The sequence below is a fragment of the Pholcus phalangioides genome, unplaced genomic scaffold, assembly GCF_987345545.1.
Source record: "Pholcus phalangioides strain wild (caught in Gottingen) unplaced genomic scaffold, Ppha-v1.0 ptg000015l_1, whole genome shotgun sequence".
Lineage (NCBI taxonomy): Eukaryota > Metazoa > Arthropoda > Arachnida > Araneae > Pholcidae > Pholcus > Pholcus phalangioides.
Window position 1 is genome coordinate 23722312 of NW_028301608.1, and position 20454 is coordinate 23742765.

A 20454-nucleotide genomic window follows, 5' to 3' on the forward strand; every position below is an offset into this window, starting at 1 on the left:
ATTTTGACAATTATTATTATTATTTTTTTTTTTTATTATTATTATTGACTGTTAATGTATAATTGATAGGCATAATTTCTTTTTTCTAATTTCCTAGATGTTTTTGTTATGATCCTGGCATCTCTATTCTCAATTTTTTTTTTTTTAATGATCAGGGGATGGTCATAGTAGCCGAGAGCCCTGTATAATTATTATTGTATTATATTGTGATAAAATGCCGTATTAGGGCTGCTATCTATTGCTAGAAATTAAAAGCTTGATAAAACTTCAGCTTGAAATACGATACTTGTGCTGCTCTCTGGCGATGGCTTTTATCCCTAATGTTGTAAGTGTACGCTAATAGATAGTAGCAGTAGTTCCAGCAACCAGCTGTTATGTTGACGCTTATGTTTCTTTTGCAGAATCATTTTTATTTCTCTTAAAAATAACAAATCGAATAACAAATGGATTGATGAAAAGGATGGAAAAAAAAAAATCCGTTTTATTATTTTTTTTTAGTTTTTGCTGTTTCTTGTTTCATTTTTTTTGGCATATTTAGAAGTTCTAGAAAATACCTATCTGCAGTAGATGTTTTTTTTCTTCCTTTTTAGTTTTAGTTTCGACAAGTCACGAGGCCAAGCTCTTTGTCACGAGGTTTTATCTTTATCAACACTGTTACCGGTCTGGACGCTGAGAGATAAGAACAGTTAGTTTGGGTTTCTCGCACTAGTGAAGATTAAAGGTTTATATAAATATATAACCTCAATTTTTTGGAGAAGTGAGTATTTTTACGAAGTAGAAAACTTGTGGGAATTTATATAATTTAACTTCATCAGCGAGAAGGAAAAATTACTAGCACAATGAAAGGAGAGGGAAATGCTAATTGATGCCCAATGAAATCTCGTTACAATGATAAATCTCTCTTCAACAATATTGTGGGAATGTTTTTCGAAGTGCTGTTTGGGAATGTCTATACTTAATAATGTTAAACTGCTGCCTTTCGATATAACGATAATCCCTGTACAACGATCATTTTTCTTGGTCCGTGGAGTATCGTTATATCGAGGTTTCATTGTAATTTGTGTGTGTGTGTGAAATGTATTTATGGTGCTTTCAAATTGATTGGGAAAAAGATAGATTAGTATTTTCATTCGTGGGTTGAAAGTTTCTTCAGAGGTGGAAGAAACTCCTCCCCCCCCCCCGTTAGAAATCGGTTTTTTCCACTGAATGCAGAAGAAATGGAAAAGAGCTGATTTATGACAAATGACTTCATTTCATATTCATGTAATCAACATAATCAATCCTTTTACTGCCATTTCCAGAAACATTAAATATATGGGTCATTCCCAAAAAAAGTGTACGAACTGTTTCCGAGACTAATTTTTTTTTACTAAATTTTAGAGCACTCTGGTGGGAATTTTAATTTTTTTTGTAGTTCTTCATTTAATTCTGTTGTGCAGTGTTTCTTAATTTGTTTCAGATGGTATTGAATTTTTTTTAAAAATCATTGTTTGTAGCAAAACGTTAAAATCTAGCTGTCCCAGCTTCAAAAAGTGTTAAGCAGAGACTTGGTGCAATCCTGAAATTTTTTTTCAGAAAACTTGGAATCACATTTGATATATGTGCCATAGATAAATAAAACAAACAATAAAATTTTGAGAATTTTTTTTTATGAAAAACTATTTTTTTTGTTCGTGTCCCGAAATTTTTCCCATTTTAAAATGTCCTCTGTTATGGCCATTTGGGAAATATATTTTTATACCAGATTAAAATAACACTTGAGCTCATTGAAAGGTTTACTTTTACCAAATTTTTCTCTCATTATCACAAATACTTAATAAAAGTTTAATACAAAATGTAATAAAAGTTTTCACAAATCATTTAAATTTATAATGGGAAAAAATAATTTAGGCTAATTTGTCCACTGTTATGTCTTCCAAAAACCAACGCAACAGAATGAAAACTATGATTTAAAGTAAAGTTTTCTTAGTTAAGAGGTTTTGAAGTTTGAAGTTAAATTTAATAAGTTATCTATTAAATTTAAACCCTTTACCACATTCTCCCATCATATTTTTTCAGTTAAATATAAAAATTAAATAGTACAGCTCAGGGGCGTAGCCAGAAATTTCGTTGGGGGGGGGGAACCAAAGTGACAGAACAATGGATTTGGCCATCTTTTTCCCTTTTTTCGGTCATTTTCTCACATGAGTCCCCCCCCCCCTGGCTACGCCCTTGGTACAGCTCATCAAAATCACTGCCAAGCACAGATCCAGGGAGGTGGAAGAGACAAACGTGAGATTTATGCCAACATCAAATTACCATTCAATTTCAACAAAAAAATCTTGAAGTAAAAGAAAGGTGGAAATAGGAAACATGCCTATAAAATATCAACAATTTTGGATTGGCAGCTCAGTAATTTAAAATATAAATTAATTGCACTATATAAACTAAGTTTAATCCAAACATCATCTCTTGAAACCATAGTTGATGATATCACGTGTAGCAGAGAGTCTAAATCCTGTATGTATGGCAAATTTTTGAATTGTCATGACAAGATGGTATCTACGAATGAAATTTCTAAATCGCTGGATGAGAATAGCACTGTACAGTGTGAAGAATGGCAACGCAAAGAAGTAAAATTGTAAAAGAATGACAAAGTGATAGAAGTTACAAAAATAATAAAAGAGCAGAGATTGTGGAACCTAACAGACTTAATCAATGTTTTCCAAAAAAGAGAGAAATGAAATTGTTCAAGAAACACATTTTTAACATCCAACACCAATATACAGCTTACTAAATGTGCATTAGAAACATTCAAAAACATGAAGCTGTTCTTCATGTGTATTTCAGTGAAAATTATAATTGCAAATTATCTGAAGTGCAAAGTCATAATTTTTGTGGGTCAAGAGATCAAGTATGTCTTCATACCTGTGCGCTGTATGTTGCGGAATGTGAGAAGCCAATTTCATTCTGCTCAGTGTCACCAAATTTGAAGCATGGACCTTCATCTATTTGGGCTCATTTGGAATCAATTTTGAAAGTGATGAAAGAAGAATATGGAATAAATGTTCACTTTTTTTTGTGATGCAAATACAAATACAACGCCACAACAGGCAAAACGCTCAACGAGGTGGCTGATAAAAAGATGCCCATAAAAATATGGATGTCATATGTTTCAAAAATACAGCAACCCAATTAAAAATGCAATTAACACAAATTATAAACAATATATACACATGATAAAATATTATACAATGCCCATAAAGAATACTTATGGTTGTCCTATTCTAAGAATGGATAGCTTCTTGATTTACCCCAACATGTTTATCGTATTTCTTTTTAAACGTGTCAATTGTGTTACAATTTACTACCTCCAGGGGTAAGCTATTCCATTTATTAACAACCCTATTAGAGAAAAATTCCCTGCGACACCATAACCTTGCATTGTCCCTCACCAATCGATACTGGTGTCCCCTTGTAAAAGCAGTTGATTGGCGGTATACTAAAAGTTTATGGTCCATCCTATCCATCCCATTGAAAATTTTGAACACTTCGATCATATCTCCTCGACACCTGCGTTCATCCAATGTAAACATATTCAAAAAATGAAGTCTTTCTTCATAACTCAAGCCCTGTGTGCCAATAAGGACACGCGTAGCTCTTCTCTGCACCCCTTTAATCAAGTCTATGTCTCTCTGTAGGTATGGTCTCCAAAACCTTACAGCATACTCCAGTCCAGGACGAACTAAGCCTCGAAAAAGCGGAAGAATGACTTTAGGAGAACGCGAAGAGACCTTTTTGAAAATGAGACCAAGCATTCTATTCGTTTTTTGACAACCGCTGAACAATGTTCAGAAAACCTAAGCCGCTTGTCAATGAGAATTCCCAAATCTGTGATTCTAGTTGCATCCGGGATAGTGACACCATTCAACTCGTAAGAGAACCGTGGGTTGTTCGAACCAAAATGAGCGACCATGCACTTATCTACGCTAAACGTCATGCTCCATTCATTTGCCCATGCTGCAATCTTGTTTAAGTTGGTCTGGAGCAATTCCCTATCGCTTTCATTCCCGATTACCCCCATTAGCTTCACATCATCTGCGAATTTGCTAGTAATTCCATCGATACCCTGATCGAGTTTGTCGATAAAAAGTGAAAAAAGTATGGGGCCAAGGACACTTCCCTGAGGAACTCCACTTTTGACGTCTGTCCAACCAGAGAATTCCCCATTCACCATAACTCGTTGCGACCTATCTCTTAACCACGATTCTATCCAATTCAGCAAGTTGCTCCCTATTCCAATCTCGTGTAAACGCTTCAAGAGTTTGCCATGTTGGACCCGATCGAATGCCTTCTGGAAATCAAGGTAAACAACGTCGACATTTTTGCTCTTACCCAAAGCCTTAGTCATGTAATCATAGAAGCAAAGGAGGTTAGTTACACATGACTTCCCCTTCCTGAACCCATGCTGATTATCCGACAATACATTATTCTCGTCTATCCACTTCACAAACTGCCTTTTGATGATAATTTCCAAAATTTTCGAGAGGGAGCTCATCAAACTCACTGGACGATAATTAGACACCACTTCTCTACTACCCTTCTTAAATATCGGAACAACGTTAGCCAGTTTCCAATCTCTCGGGACGATACCCTCAGCAACACTACTCCTGTATATCTGTGCGACTGGCCCCAACAATTCATTAGCACCTTCCCTGAGAACCCTGGGATAGATATCATCTGGTCCTGGTGCTTTGCTTGCACATACATTTCTTAGAAGATTTAGGACCTCCATGTCTTCTACTTGAATATCGTTGAGGGTTTTATTACCCCATGCAACACCTGTATATCGAATATCATTATCTCCATTAAAAACCGACGCGAAAAAGTCATTGAAAGCACCACACATGCCTAAATTGCTCTCTACCTTAGAGCCTCCTATCGAGAGGGGGGCCAACTGTCCCCTTACATCCATTATTGACGTATCGAAAAAATGATTTTGGGTCAGAGCCAATGTTATCTGCCAACCTAGATTCAACTTCCTTTTTACTATCCCTTATCGCTTTCTTCAACAGTCTTCTTTTATCAGTAAACAATGATAGGTCACCACGTCCAATTTTATACTCTCTGAATGCTCTTTTCTTTTCAAGATAAAGGTTCCGCACGCTATCCGTGAACCATAGAGGGTGTGATGTACAAACACGCTTTTTTCGAACAAAGGATATTACGTCGTGCAAAACAGAGGACAGCTCCGTACTAAATTCTTCCCATTGACTTACCACCCCCTACTGATTCCAACCGGTCTTTGAAAACTTCCGCTAACCTTCTTCTCAAAACATCAAAGTTAGTTCTCCGAAAACAAGGAACCAGTCTTTTGTTATCAACCTTACCCAAGGAAAAGTTACAGTGAAATCTGACGATACGATGATCACTGGAAGAAAACTCTTCCCCCACCGAAACATGTTCAACTAGATCCTCAGAACTAGTAAGAACTAAATCCAAAATAGCAGTGCCCCTAGTGGCTTCTGATACATGCTGATACAAAAAATTTTCGAGCACCAACTTAAGAAAGTCTCTTTCATACTGATTTCCAGATGAAAGGTTCTCCCAATCAATACCCGGGTAATTGAAATCCCCTAGTATGAGAATCCTCTTTCGCTTACACATGTAGGAAATTTCATCATGAATTTTGGCAATGTAGTTTTGATCCCTATTCGGTGGATTGTAACAAACCCCAACAATAAGTTTATGACGTCTTTTGTTCTCAAGTTCAACCCATATGGTTTCAATATCACTTCTCTGCACGTTACACTCTCTAGCCTTCAAACAGGATTTCACGTATATCAACACTCCACCCCCTTTCCTATCAGATCTATTTCTCAAGTTTTACAGACCGATGCTTCATCGGTTGGCATTGGCGCCGTACTCAGTCATTACATGCCGGATGGTTCGGAAAGACCCATAAAGTTTGCATCACGTGCACTTTCAAGGAATGAAATGAAATATTCTCAGATTGACAGAGAAGTGTTGAGTATAGTGTAAAAAAATTCTACCATTATTTGTTTGAGAGACATTTCTTTCTAATAACGGACCATCAGCCCTTAGTATCAATATTCTCTCCACACAAAAGTTTACCTGTACTCTCGGCTACACGAATGTTGCATTACGCTATGTTTTTACAGGCATTTAATTATACGATTCAGTATCGAAACACCAAGGATCATGGGAACGCTGATGCCTTTTCGCGACTACCTGTAGAGTCTCAAGAGGACAGTTATAATGAAGTTGACTGTTTTAATGTAATGCAGATTGAAACTGTGCCTCTGACTGCTCAAGAAATTTCCAGGACCACCCAACATGACAAATCTCTTTCTGAACTGTATCACTGCTTGCTAAAAGGGACTGAACTACCCGCACCTTGGAAGAGAAAAGAGATTGAATTTTCGTTGCAACACGGGTGTATTTTATGTGGAAATAGGGTCATCATTCCACAAAAATTTAGGCAGAAAGTTCTTGAAGAACTACATTTAGGCCATCCTGGTATAATCAAAATGAAGGCTTTAGCACGAAGTCATTGCTTTTGGCCTGGTATAGACAAAGATATCGAGGCTTTTGTATCCAACTGGGAATCTTATCAGAAAACAAGAAAAGAACCACCAAAAGTTTTGCGGCATCCCTGGGAATGGCCAAATGGTCCTTGGCAACGAATACATATCGATTATGCACGTCCATATTTTGGAAAAATGTTTCTTGTAGTTTGTGATGCATATTCCAAGTGGACTGAAATTATTATAACACGAAACATAACTGCTAGTACCACTGTATCACAACTTCGAAAATTGTTTGCTCGGTTTGGTTTGCCTCAAACTTTGGTTTCCGATAATGGAACAAATTTCACGAGCATGGAGTTTCAGGAATTTCTCAAGTCAAATGGTATCAAACATGTAGTATCGGCTCCATACCATCCTGCAACGAATGGTGAGGCTGAAAGAATGGTTCAGTCATTCAAGTATTCGATAAAATCTACCTTTCTTACGGAATCGGATCTACGTAAGAGATTGCAACAATTCTTACTGATGTATAGAATAACACCGCACTCATTAACTGGCGAAAAGCCGAGTATGTTGTTTTTGAAAAGAGAGATTCGTACCAGATTGGACTTGATGCATCCTGATGTGAGGGGGAGTGTGCAGAGAAAACAAGAATCACACACTCATGCATTTCATCGTGAATTTTCAGCTGGAGAAAAAGTTGCTGTTAGGAACTATCGTGGTGTTGAGAAATGGAAGTTTGGGACTGTACTGAACAGAGATGGTACCCTGTCATACAGCGTGCAAGTGGGACCTGAAATCTGGAGACGCCATGTCGACCAAATCCGGAAATGTGGAGAAGCTGTGAAGGACGAGAGTGATGAACAAGGGAATATCCGAGATGTGCCTCCTCTTGCCACTTCGGGAGAACAGTCTCATAGTAATAATGATCAGTTTTCTTTTTCAGGTTCTCACACTGATGTTGACAACCGACCTGGAGCGGAGGATCGGCCACACATGGCTGAGGACGAGACGGCTGGAGATGAGACTGGTGATGTTGTGTCATCGGGTGTCGAGCCAGCGCTACCTGCCCACCCTTTGCTTCGTAGGTCCACTCGAAAAAGAAAACCTCCGGACCGACTTGGATTTTGAAGGCAACATTTGCAATGCTAAGAAAGGGAGATGTTATGTATGTGGTTATATTATTGTCAGGCAGATGGCGCACATGTCATTGTATCGTATTACGGCTATTGGATGTTTAGGCAGTTCGCGCCACTTTGTTGTTACGATAGCATCTTTGTAATCGTGTGTCCGTAATATATGACAGTTATTTGTGATATAATTTTCATTATTCATTTAATAGTATTGCATCATGCTCCTTGAATAATGTTGAATGATATTTTTTTTTTAATATATCGATGCCGTTTTGGATGTCTTATTTTTTTTTTCAATTATTTAAGAACTCCCTTTCTCTACAATACATGATGATAACGGTATCATCATGTATTTGCGTATGTCTGTAACCGAATTATTATAATTAACTGTACTATTAAACAAAATAGAAAACCGGATGGGAAAAATAATTTTGTATGTATTACTTCATGGTCTTGGACAGTAACTAACGTTCATCATTCAAAATTATGGTGCAAATAGGTGAGAAACAACAGTTTGCATTTCAAAGCAGTTGGATACATAGGCCTATTCTAGGTTTTGTGATTCTCATGCTCCCAATAGCATTCAGTTGTCTTCTGTATTTTTAAGGCATGAAGAGGCAGAAACAATATTTACAATGCTCAGCAAAGAGCTGGAAATGGAAGTGCTTCATTTGTCAAAAATATTACACTGGCATTGAACAGTAAAATGTGAACAAATCCCTTTAAAAAATGATGGGCAACGCAGTAAATTTATCTGGTTTACCTTGCCTTATTTACATCGGATCTTGTAATCTACACATTTTGCACTGTGCTTTTGAAAGTAGTCTCGAAGGAGCGTCATTCTTAAAAAACTTGCGTCTTCAAAATTTGCTGTGCATTGTCGAAGAGAGTTGACAAGCTCTGCACTTTGGAAGACTCCAAAAAAGAATGTAATATATATATGAGGAGAGAGAGCAAAGAATTATCTGTGGTTGCTAGTGCACTGTTTTGGCCAAAAATTGGTTTTGTAACCAAGTCATTTGTGATTTTGCTTTGGCTTGAGTCAATCTTATAGGAAACTGAAATAGTGCTTTGAAAAAAAAAAGTTAATTCAAAATTTAAAAAAAATGTTTAAATAATTTGAAAAGATCAAAAGATTTGATCTTTAGGGATTTTTTCCATTATGCTATGATTATGTTGTCTAAGGGGGTTACCCTCCCCCATCCTACTTTTCAGTCCTGCATTTTCCTACTTTTTCTCATTTTTTGAGTGGGAGCCCTGAAGAACACTTGAAGCCCTTTGCTAACTACAGACTACCCATACTTGCCCAACTTCCTTTGATAAATTTTAAAATTCAAAAGCCAAAGAAATGAACTTATTTTTTATTTCAGAATTTAATTTGGAAAAGTGTGTGCTGTAACTAGAGAATTTTTCATTACATAGGCCTATTATCATAAGTACAATATTGGGCCTATTAGCCCCAAACCACCTTGCAAGCATTTTTTTTAAACTGCAAATATGGCGATCTGCAGGACCCAACTTTGATCCAAGAAGACTGGAGCAAATCAAGAATTAGCAGCTCACTACGGAACAAGAGTCAACAATTTTTAGTTAGTGAATAGGCTGTAACATGCTGCAATCATATTCAAGTTTGTCTAGAGCCTCTCCTTTTAGTTTGATTCCCGATTGCCCTCATAAGCTTTTACTTCATGTCATCTGTGAATTTGCTCATAATCCCATCGATATCTGGTTGAGCTTATTGATGAAAGTGAAAAACCTGGGACCAGGTGGAGTAACTCCACTTTTAACACCTGTCCAATCAGAAAACTTCTCTATGCACCATAACAAGCTGTGACCTTTGTTGCAATCACAATTCTATCCAATTCCACAAGTTGCCCCCAATCTCATATAAAAACGCTTCAAGATTTTGCCATGTTGGACCCTTCTGGAAACCAAGATAAACCATGTTTCCATTTTTGCCTTTGCCCAAAGCCTTAGTCACATGATCATAGAAGCAGAGAAGGTCAGTTACACGTGTTTTCCTCTTCCTGAACCCATCCTGGTATTCCGACATCACATTATTTCCATCTATCCACTTCACCAATTGCTTTTTGATAGTAATTTCTGTATGATATTTGTTTTATTATACTAAAGTTACATAATCAATTCAAGACTGAAATACAAAATAGAAATTTTCTGGTTCTTGGAGACTAGGACCATGAGTCCAATCTCTTTGTTATCAAACTATATCCTCCTTGGGTGTTGCCATCATTTGCCCATTATACTGTTCTCTGGTGTTGCCAGATACCCTACAATTTCCAAAATTTTTGAGAGGTAGCTCATCAGACTTAGTGAACAATAGGCCTAATTTGACACGGTTTCTCTACTGCCCTTTTTAAATATCAGAACAACATTAGCAAGTTTCCAATTTCCTGAGACAATGCCCTCAACAACACTACTTTTGTAGATATATTGTGAGAAGAAATGGAAAAGAATTATCTGTGGTTGCTATAGCACATTGTTAGGCCCAAAATTGTTTTTCCTTACCAAGTCATTTCTGTCATTTTTCTTTGGCTCAAGTCAATCTTAAAAATCTTAAAAGATACAGAAATGGTAACTATGAATTTTTTTTTTTGTGTGTCATGATTATGTTGTCTGGAGGGGGGGGGGGGTATACCATTCTCCCATAGATGTGCCAGAACCCAAGGGTCTGAGGCTGTTTGAGGCCCCCCCCCCCCCAATAAATTTTAGGAGGAGTCTGAGCTCTCTTCCCAATAATTAATGAATATACAATTCAATGCACAACTCCTCCTGTTGCAGAAGGTCCTGTATATACGGGGCAACTTTCAACCCCCCTCAATTTTTTTTTATTTCATCGCCTCTGCTTCCATCTCCCTCTTTTTTATAATTTTTTTTTTAGTGGGATAGCCCTGCATTCCATCAAAACTTTCTGTTTGAATTTTTTAAATTATTATTTTTTTTCTTGTCATGTGGCTTGCATTAACTTTAGTTGCTTTTTATTGTAGGTTCAAGTTTGCTAAAGAATGTCTTCATTGATTGATTTCAGAGTGTATTTTCCTCCAGATATTCCACCACAGATATGTCTTCCAAATCATCCACATATCGAAGATAAAATAGATATTGTAATTCGTGGATTGGATAATTATGGATTCAAGAAGAAGAAATGTGAAATGCTCACGATTCGTAATGACTCATCTTTTCCAGAGATTTTAGGATCGGAGGTGGCTGTTCAAGCAGAAATCTCCCACATTATTTCTCAGAGGGCATATCAACTGTTGGTTAGCTGTTGGAATGATGTTTCGAAACATTTTGATACAAAGCTCAAACCACTGCTGGTTCTGTCAAAGAAAGAATCATTTATTAAATGTTATGATGTCCAGCATTCAGGAATTGAATGCTCTGACATCGCATTTGGTTCTTTGCCATTTACGGGTGAATTTGCTTTATACTTTCACAATTCAAATCTTGTTTCTAAATTCAAGTATACTTTGAATTTTGTTCATGATGAAAAAAAGCTTGAAGTTGTCATGGAGAGATTTTTATCAAATGATAAAATTAAAACATTAATCTCATATGATAATATAAGCAAGATAATAATTGAATATGGAGTTCCTTATTGTTCCGTCTATCTTGTCATGCTGCATCCCCCTCTGTTCTACAGGGTTCAAGAGAAGCGTGCAAGGAATGGTTTTCGTTATGATCAAACTGATCGGGTTCTGAACGATGGCTTCTTAAAGCCGGAAATTATTGGCAGAGCAAATGTGATGCGTTTGAAAATTCAAGTGGAACTGTTTCCTGAAATTATAAGTTGTATGCACCGTCGATGTAATTATTTGCCTATTATGTATGGCAAAATTATTGAAAAAGAAACAACATTACCTTCGAATGAGTTGGATGCATGTTTTAAATATTTTTCATGTCGCTACATGGTGTTTGCCATTGTGAACAGAAATTTCTATGTTGCTGAACAGATCCGAGCGTTCTTTCTGAATTCAGTTATCCCTTCACATATCGTATTACATCTAAGTAATGAAAAATTGCTCGAAAAATCCCTAATAGAAATATTTTTTGCTGTTGACAATTGTCATTTTGTGAATTTTCTGGGTGCTTTGTTGGCTCTGTATTCCTATTACTACAATCATAACGGCAATGATGACTTCCTTCAATACATCATTCCACCGAAGACGCGTACAATTCGAAGAGCTATTCTGACTCCTACCAGAATGATGCTGTGGCCACCAGAAATCATGTTTGAGAATCGTGTTATAAGGAAATTTGACTCTGATTACGCTCTAAGAGTGTCTTTCCGTGATGATGACATCACACGTTTGAGTTCTAATGCTCCTCAAACAGATGATAACATATATTTTCATGCAATCAAAAAGCCAATGATGGATGGCTTGAAAATTTGTGGGAGGCATTACAGTTTTCTTGCATGGTCGAATTCTCAAATCAGAGATCACGGAGTGTGGATGTATGCCAAGGACAACGAGGGAAATGACATTAGTGTTATCAGGCGTTGGATGGGCGATTTTTCCCACATACATAGTGTCCCTAAATACATGTCTAGAATGGGACAAGCTTTTTCACAGACAGAAAGTACTGTGTCTGTGCCTCTTGATGAAAATCGCATCAAAACAGAAGATGACATTGAACATGGTACAGATCCATTGACATCCAAGCCGTATTGTTTCTCTGATGGAATAGGTAGAATATCAAAATCTCTTTCTGATAAGGTAAGATATAAAAAACATTATTTAGTGTCTTTTTATCTAGTCCTCTTGCTTGAAACATGTCATCTTAACATGTTGGTCGACTCAGCCAGGGAATAGAGCAGGATTGGGGTGTTAGGTACATTAAAAGACCTTCTGCATTGTTATTAATGAGAACCATCAGAACAGATGGTGCTGTTGATTTCAAGATTGAATTTTTGATTTATCTTCTTTTTTTTTTTTTGATAGCATATATTTTGACATATTTTTTATAGCGTACTTTGAAGTTGAAATTTAACACAAGTCATTTTTACAGGAATATTACACATTTTTAATATAATAACGAGCTGGTTAATGCAACCGACTGGTCTCGAGACAGTTAAGAGAGTGTGTGTGTGAGTGTCCTTATCTTTTGTCCCTTGCTGGACTAGGCAGGTGCAAGCAAGAAGCAGGTGCAAAAGTTTGCCACACGTACATTATTGGATAGGCTACGTGTACCGTTGAGTCACCTCAGTACTCCCCCTCCAGTGTCGTAAGACACGAGATGTCTTGGGAAGCGAACGCGCTTCCCGGTGCGAGTTGTTGTGGTCACGGGTGACTCAGGGGCTTCAACATTATGTTGACTGTCCTCTTCGACAACAAAAAAGGTAGGCTTAATGTGATCTAGAGATACCACTTCTTCTTTTCCCTTAATTTTGAGAAACATGTATTTTTCATTTTTTTAATATCTCAAAAGGGCTGTCGTATGTTGCTTGTAGAGGTTTGCGTAAAGCGTCGTGGCGCACGAAGATGTGTGTACAGCATGAAAGTTCAGGATGCACAAAAACTTTTTTCACCCCTTGGGAACTTGCTGGTACCGGAGTCAAACGCTGCATGTCATCACATAGTCTGGAGACCAATATTGACGGCCGAGCTGCTTCAATTCTCTTGCGAGGAAATCACCTGTAAGTCACAAAGTTGTACCATATACTAATTCCAGGCACGTTGCACTGAGGTCATGTCAAAAAGTTGATTGGAAACCCAACAAAACTGTTGATAGTACATCGACCCATCTGTTCATATTTTGGCACTTGATTGCTGCCTTCAGCGGAAGATGTATGCCTTCAATCATGCTGTTTGCTTTGGGATTGAATGATGCGAGTAATTTTTGAACACCCAAGAGGTTTCAAACTCTTGGAATAACGAAGATTCAAACTGACGTCCTCTATCCATTGTGATGCGCTTGGGACTGAATCGCAATTTCTATACCAACAGGAATGCCTTCACCACAGTCTCAGCAGTAACGTCCACGATCAGTGCCAATTTTGGCCAGCACGTAAAACGATCTACCATAGTGAGTGCATGAGAAAATCCTTGTGTGTGATTCTGGAATCGGACCAATAATGTCAAGATGGATGTGTTGAAAGCGTTCGGTTGGGAGTTCAAATGAACCTAAACTGCTGGTTGTATGTCTGTGAACTTTCATTTTCTGGCACGGAATACAAGACTTGACCCATCTGGTGACATCTTTATTGACAAAGGGCCAGACGAATCAGTCTGTGACCAGTTTGGTAGTAGCTTGGGTTCCGGGGTGTGATAAGTTGTGCACCGCCTGGAAAACCTGGTAACTGAAGTCCTTTGAAACGTCAGGTCTGACTTTTCCGGAAGAAGCATCACAATACAGTTCCCGGTCTGAGTCGAGCAGTGTCACTTTTTTTAGTCCAATGAAGTTCGTTTCGATAAAAAGTTTTTCAGCTCCACATCTGTTTCTTGGGCTTCCGCTATTTCAGTGTAATTGATGGAACATGGTGTTGTAATTTCCTCAATTCGCGATAGAGCATCCGCAACCGAATTTTCTGATCCCTTAATATGATGTATGTCAGTCGTAAATTGGGAAATGTTGTATTCTGTCTGTTTTGCCTCTGTGATAATTTTTCCGATTTTTGTCAAAATGCATATATGAGCGGTTTGTGATCAGTTAGGATGCTGAATTGTCGACCTTCTAACATACATCTAAAATATTTTATGCTGGCAAATATAGCAAGCAATTCTCTATCATAAACGCCATAGTTTTTTTCATTCGAGGAAAGTTTCTGAGAGAAAAAAACCAAGGCGTTCTAATGTCTGTCCCACCTGATTCAAGGCTCCCCCTATGGCTACATCTGAAGCATCAGTGTTCAAGACCAATTGAGCTGTTGGAGATGGGTTCACTAAAAGTACAGTTTGGGCTAATTGATGTTTACAGTCCTCGAAAGCTGTAGAAGCCTCGTTGGACCAATCAAATTTGTGATTCAAATTGTTAGTTGAGCCCCTTTAAAAATTCTGTCGAGACATTTTGTTTTTCAGCTGCTCATGGCAGGAACCTTCTATAAAAATTTACCAGTGCTAAGAACCGCCTCAATTCTCAAGTTGCTAGGTTTATGGTATTCTAAAATGGCCTGAACCTTTTTAGGCTAGGGCTTGATACCCTTTTCATTTATTACATGACCCAAGAATGTCAATTCTTTTAAGGCCTAACTCACATTTAGAGGCATTAAGTTTGTTACCATATTTGTTTAAGTGATTGAATAGCAACTCCAAGTGACGAAGGTGTTCATCAGCGTTCTTAGAAAAAACTAGAATGTCATCAATGTATATATAAACAAAGCAAAAATCTGGGTCTCTTAAAACCTCATCCATGAATCTTTGGAATGTCTGAGCTGCATTGCAGAGTCCAAAATTTAGGAATGGGAACTTGTACAACCCAAATGGTGTGATAACTGCAGTTTTAGGAATATCTTCTTCACGTACTGGAATTGTGTGGTAAGCTCGAAAAATATCTAGTTTAGAAAATATTTTCTTGTCATAAAGCACATGAGAGAAAAATCTTGTAAGTGGGGTATAGAGTACCTATCAGGGACTCTTTCTCTCTCTCTGTCTGAGCATTTAACTTCATATAATCTCCCACCGGACGTATACCACCAGCTGGCTTATCCACGACGTGTAAGGATGATGCCCAGGGGCTCTTTGATGGCCTACAAATGCCGGTTTCTAACATGTATTCAAATTCTTTTTTGACTAAATCAAATGTTTTAAGATGCAGTCGTCTGACTTTGCAATGAACAGGTGGTCCTGTCGTCTGGATATGATGCTCCATAGAATGTTTAACTTCCTTAAAATTCAATGCCGGATTGATTTGTGATATCTGCATGTTTTCTCGGGAGGTTGTGATATGGAGAAAATCCGTCTATTGTTTTTATTTCTGCTTGAGAACAAGGTTTGGAATCACCTCCAATGCTGAAATTAGTAGTAGAATCTATGAGCCGTTTCCTTTTTAGGTCCACTAATACAGTGTTTCTTAACCTTTTTTTGCCTGTGGCCCCCTTTGAACCATATTTTTTTCTTGTGGCTCCCCTGTCCTACCCAGAGTTTTCAACTCTCATCTAGAAGCAAGACACTTTATACGTATTGAAATGATTTTTTTCAGTGAATTTGTACTGAACGAAAATTTTGCAAAGAAAATTGGCTTCCAGACCACAAGCCTAGAATTTATTGATCTCCCCGCTAGTCTGAGTTCTATCAGGACCGTCTCAACATCATGGGGGCCCCCTCCTTAGGCAAAGTAATGCTATGGTAGTCCCATACTTTAGCTGGAAATAAACAGCCTACATATTTCCTACTTATTTTCAAAATTAATATTGTACTATACAAAATATCACAAGGTGGGGTCACTTATGGGCATGAGGCCCCTGAACATGACCCCTCACAAGAGTGGGACTGACAGAGCTACAGCCCGGGGCCTAATATGGTTTTTGTCTTTTTTTTTGTTTTCAATACAATAAATTTCATATAGAGAAGGAAGGGGGGTCTGTAAAATATATATTTTTTTTAGCCGGGGACTTGAAAAAACCCCATCCTAGGGAACTTGTTGCAAAATGTAGGCGGTGAGGCCTGGGTGGGTCCATGCCCTAAAGAAGGCCCTGGTTTTATGGGTGGTTTTGTTGGATTCTCTCTCTTACTGTAAGTGTTAGTCACTGATATAAAATCTTTATTTCTTTACACCTTAATTTTTCTTCTCAGTTCTCCAAACCACCTGTCATGGCCCCTTTCTCCACTTTCTTCCGTGGTCCCCCGAAGTATCCCAGTACCACAAGGGGGCCATATGGCCCCCAGTTGAGAACCACTGCACTAATAGACAGAAATGTTGTAGGAAATCAGCACCTATCATGGGTACAGATACCTCAGCAATCACAAAGTTCCATTTGAATGATCTACGCAAGCCCAAGGAAAGGTGTAAAAAGGTTGTGTCATATGTTTTTATTTTGGAATGGTTAGCTGCAAAAAGTACCAGATCGGTGGCTCTATGAGCACCTGTTTGTGGTGGTATACACGAAACATCGCTTCCTGTATCAATCAAGTAACTATAATTTGTTTGTCTGTCGTATACCTTCAACTCATATTTGAGTTGATTCAGTTCATTTATACTCAAACCCTTATTTTTGCTACCACCTGAATCCGTACAGGTAGTGGCCACTACTCATTTCCCTGATAGAAAGAACACAGTTGTTTGCATTTGAAAGAAGAAGCACAGAAACGGTCATGATGATAACAGAGGCTATTGTTTGGGTTCTTAGCAGGAGGAAATCGGTGACCTGAACCACTGCAGTTTTGGTTGCGAGACTAATGACGTTTATTTTCGAAGCAAGGTCGGTTTCTTTCCTTAGACAGTTGCTCTACTTGCAAGCTTAAGTTTTCGATTTGTTTTTGCAAGGAAACCAAAATAGGTGACTACACAGCGGTTAGTTTTGACTCTGGCGGATTTATTGAATAAACCGTATGTTCTGCGGATACCTCATGGATTTTGCCAGCTAAAATGGCTAATTGGGGTAATTCCTCTCTCGAAGCCGAAGGGATGGTTTGAATTTCAGATGGTAGTCTTTGTAGCCAAAGATTTTTCAAAAAATCATCATTTAATTTATCTTTTACCGATTCCCGCATTTGCCGCAGCAAAAATTGTTTTTTATCCCCTAATTGTAGGTCACTGAGCAATTTTTTTTATTTTCTGACTTTCAGAGTCAGTGAACTCTGCTATGAACCATTCTTTCAGAGCTTCGTATTTGTTTGTGTCAGGGGGCCGATAGAGTGAATCACTCACTTAACTAAGAGTATCTGAATCAACCGACACAACTAAACTAGCGAATTTTGTTTCGTCTTGTGTGATGCCTGACATAATAAAAGCTGATTCAACTTGAAAAAAACCATAATCTTATGTTTTGTTTCCAAAAGGGGGAATTTGTAACGTGACATGACTGGCTCGTGGAGGATCAGCGTTATCTACCAACATATTTATGAAAAATATGAGTGCGGATGCTCGCGAAAAGAAAAAATATAACACACTAACTTCTTATATGTTCTTGTATATTTGTATTCGGCTGAGCGGAGTTCGCCGCCTTCTTTAGCTTTCGATCCAGAGAGGAAATAAATGCACAAATTCATGATGAGACATTTTCTCGATTATGCTAGCAATCAGCATTTTGCTTCGTAGATTTTGAACTTGAATAATCCAAAGTTAAAATTTTTAAGCACACATGGCTTGTTAGTTCAGCTTGTTTTTAGGTTGCATGAGTTTAAAGTTATAAGGGTCACCACTGGCACATTTTTGATAGCATACTTTGAAGTTGAAATTTAACACAATTTATTTTTACGGGAATATTACACATTTTTAATATAATAACGAGCTGGTTAATGCGACCGACTGGTCTCGAGACAGTTAAGAGTGTGTGTGTCCTTATCTTTTGTCGCTTGCTGGACTAGGCAGGTGAAAGAGTTCGCCACACGTATATTATTGGATAGGCTATGTGTACCGTTGAGTCACCTCAGGGGCTTATAGTTCTTGGTGAAAAGATCCCTAGAAAATTATTTACTCTACACAAGGGGTGTTGTAGTTGGTTGGACAGTCAGACCTAACTCAGTTATAGGCCATGTACGGTCCCATTCAGCACACATGCTCTCTAAGGAAAGAGGTTCATTGCCATTGTAGCATAGTGATCTAACATGCTTGCCAGCAAGTGAGAGGACGTAGGTTTGATTCTCCACAGAGGCAGCTAAATTTTCTTTCCTGAATTCATTTTAGCATCGGCCAGCTGGTGAAATATTTGTATGAATAGTGGAGAATTATATGTTCAGAGGATATTACTGATTATGAAAGAGACGCATGCTGTATGCTTCCGAATTTTGTGTGGTGAAAGGCAATGCTGTTGTACAACCATGCAAGGACCGAATAGAAAAAGAAAAAAATCCAGGCCTATTTATTCATTACTAAGCAGATCTTAATGGCTCGCTTAGAATAAGCTTAATGAACTTAACAAGGAATTTAATATTAAATTTCTCCTGAACCAGAGCACTGATATGATTTATTGTAGACTCTTTCAAAAGCTAGTACAATGCACAAGTTTTTTGGTGAATTTGACAGATTGTAGCTAAAAGGGTGTTTACGTGGTTGGGATGAAAAATTTTTGCAACAATTCTTTTACACCCTGTATTAAAATTATTTATTATCAAAACTATTTATAGCATGGTTTGCCTGGTTCATGATTTTATAAATTTGAAACTTCTACATTCTTTAATTTTAACTTTCAATTTCATCAGGTTCAGTTGGCTCTTGGTCATGACAAATGTTGCAGTGCCTTCCAGATACGCTATGGTGGTTACAAGGGCATGCTTGTGACAGACCCGACATTAAAAGACGCTGATATAGTTTTCCGAAAGAGTATGAAAAAATTTGATTCGCCAAACAATACAAACCTTGAAATTGCAAAGACAAGTGCTCCAGGTAATGATATCACTTTTGGTTTTAATCAATTTTCAGAAAGACACTGTGTTAGCCATATGGTCCGTCACATGCCAGAAGCACAAATGTGAAAATTTTCCATTTTGTTATCATCTGGTTGGGTACCTTATTTTGCTATGTAAGTTATGCCTCAAACACAAACATGTATCTCTATGGAAACACATGTTACAAAACACTTTAGGAAAATAACTTCCATGGAGTAACATGAGTAAAGTAAACATTCAAACATTATTTCCAAGGACATTGCAATTCGTGTTTGTGGCATTAAGGGAATGATATATCAGGCATAAGCGGATATAGACTCCTCGACCAGGAGAGTGGGGCTCTGTATCCACCTATGATATGAGGGATGGCCCAAACATATGTCCACCTGTCATGCCATTTTGTGTTTCCCATGACAAATTATGGTCATTTTAGCTAGTAGTTTTTCCTACTACTGCTACTACACCCTACATGCACCTCATAAACATCCCTCTGAGGAATTTCTAAGGAATTGACGCATGCCGCGTTATGTGTTACATACCCAACGCAATATGATTATTACAATATCAGTTTTGATTGTGGACTTTGATTGATGTACTAATTATATTACTATGAAAATTATGTCTGTGATCGCATCTGAGGATCACCATTGACATTTTAACTGCTCCCGTTGGTAATAAATTATGAGCTTAGTAAGCTTTACCAATTGCTTATTGATGATTTCTGTTGCTGGAAAAAAAGAAAAAAAATCTCTCGTGTATAAAGGAAGGCATACAGTGGTGGAAGAAATTATAAGACCAGGTGAAAAATGGGAATTAAAAAAAGTAACCATCAGGGAATTTTTCCAAGCAATTTTCAGGGATGATGACTACGATGGGAAATACCATATATACTTGTGTGTAAGCCAACTCGTATATAAGCCGACCCTCTCACTTCAGGACCAACAAAACTGCAATAAATTGAAAACCAGTGTATAAGCCAACCCCAAAAAATCTGTGTATTTTAGAGAAGAAAAATACTTATATTTTCACTCAAAATGAATAGCTTGCAGAAATTTGCAATACAAAATGATTCAAACTTTTTAATCCATTTCTTTGGAGTCTGCAAGCTCATTGTAATCCATCAGATCATCATAGGAGGTGCGGCATCTTTGTTTTTAGCCTTATCTGTGCTGTCATTGCCATTGTCACTTTCAAAGAGGTTATCTTCAGTTCCGTCCATCACATTGCTGATCTGATGCAACACTTTTTGAAAGATCGGATGATAATTTCGACAGAAACAGAATTCCA

The 20454-nt window shown here is 37.7% G+C and overlaps 1 protein-coding gene across 3 annotated transcripts in view; it reads left to right on the top strand.

Annotated features, from left to right (window-relative positions):
- The first annotated feature begins 600 nt into the window (after window positions 1-600).
- Window positions 601-20454, top strand: part of LOC149075703 (uncharacterized) — a 68216-nt gene continuing 48362 nt past the window's right edge. Inside the window, exons 1-3 of one of the 3 annotated variants that reach the window (XM_089243197.1) lie at window positions 601-721; window positions 10669-12399; window positions 18982-19165. In XM_089243197.1, coding sequence (XP_089099323.1) covers window positions 10687-12399; window positions 18982-19165 — 1897 coding nt within the window. In that variant the 5' untranslated portion in view covers window positions 601-721; window positions 10669-10686. Of the gene's footprint in view, window positions 758-10668; window positions 12400-18981; window positions 19166-20454 lie in introns of all 3 variants that reach the window. The other 2 variants (XM_089243196.1, XM_089243198.1) reach the window with 2 other exon arrangements.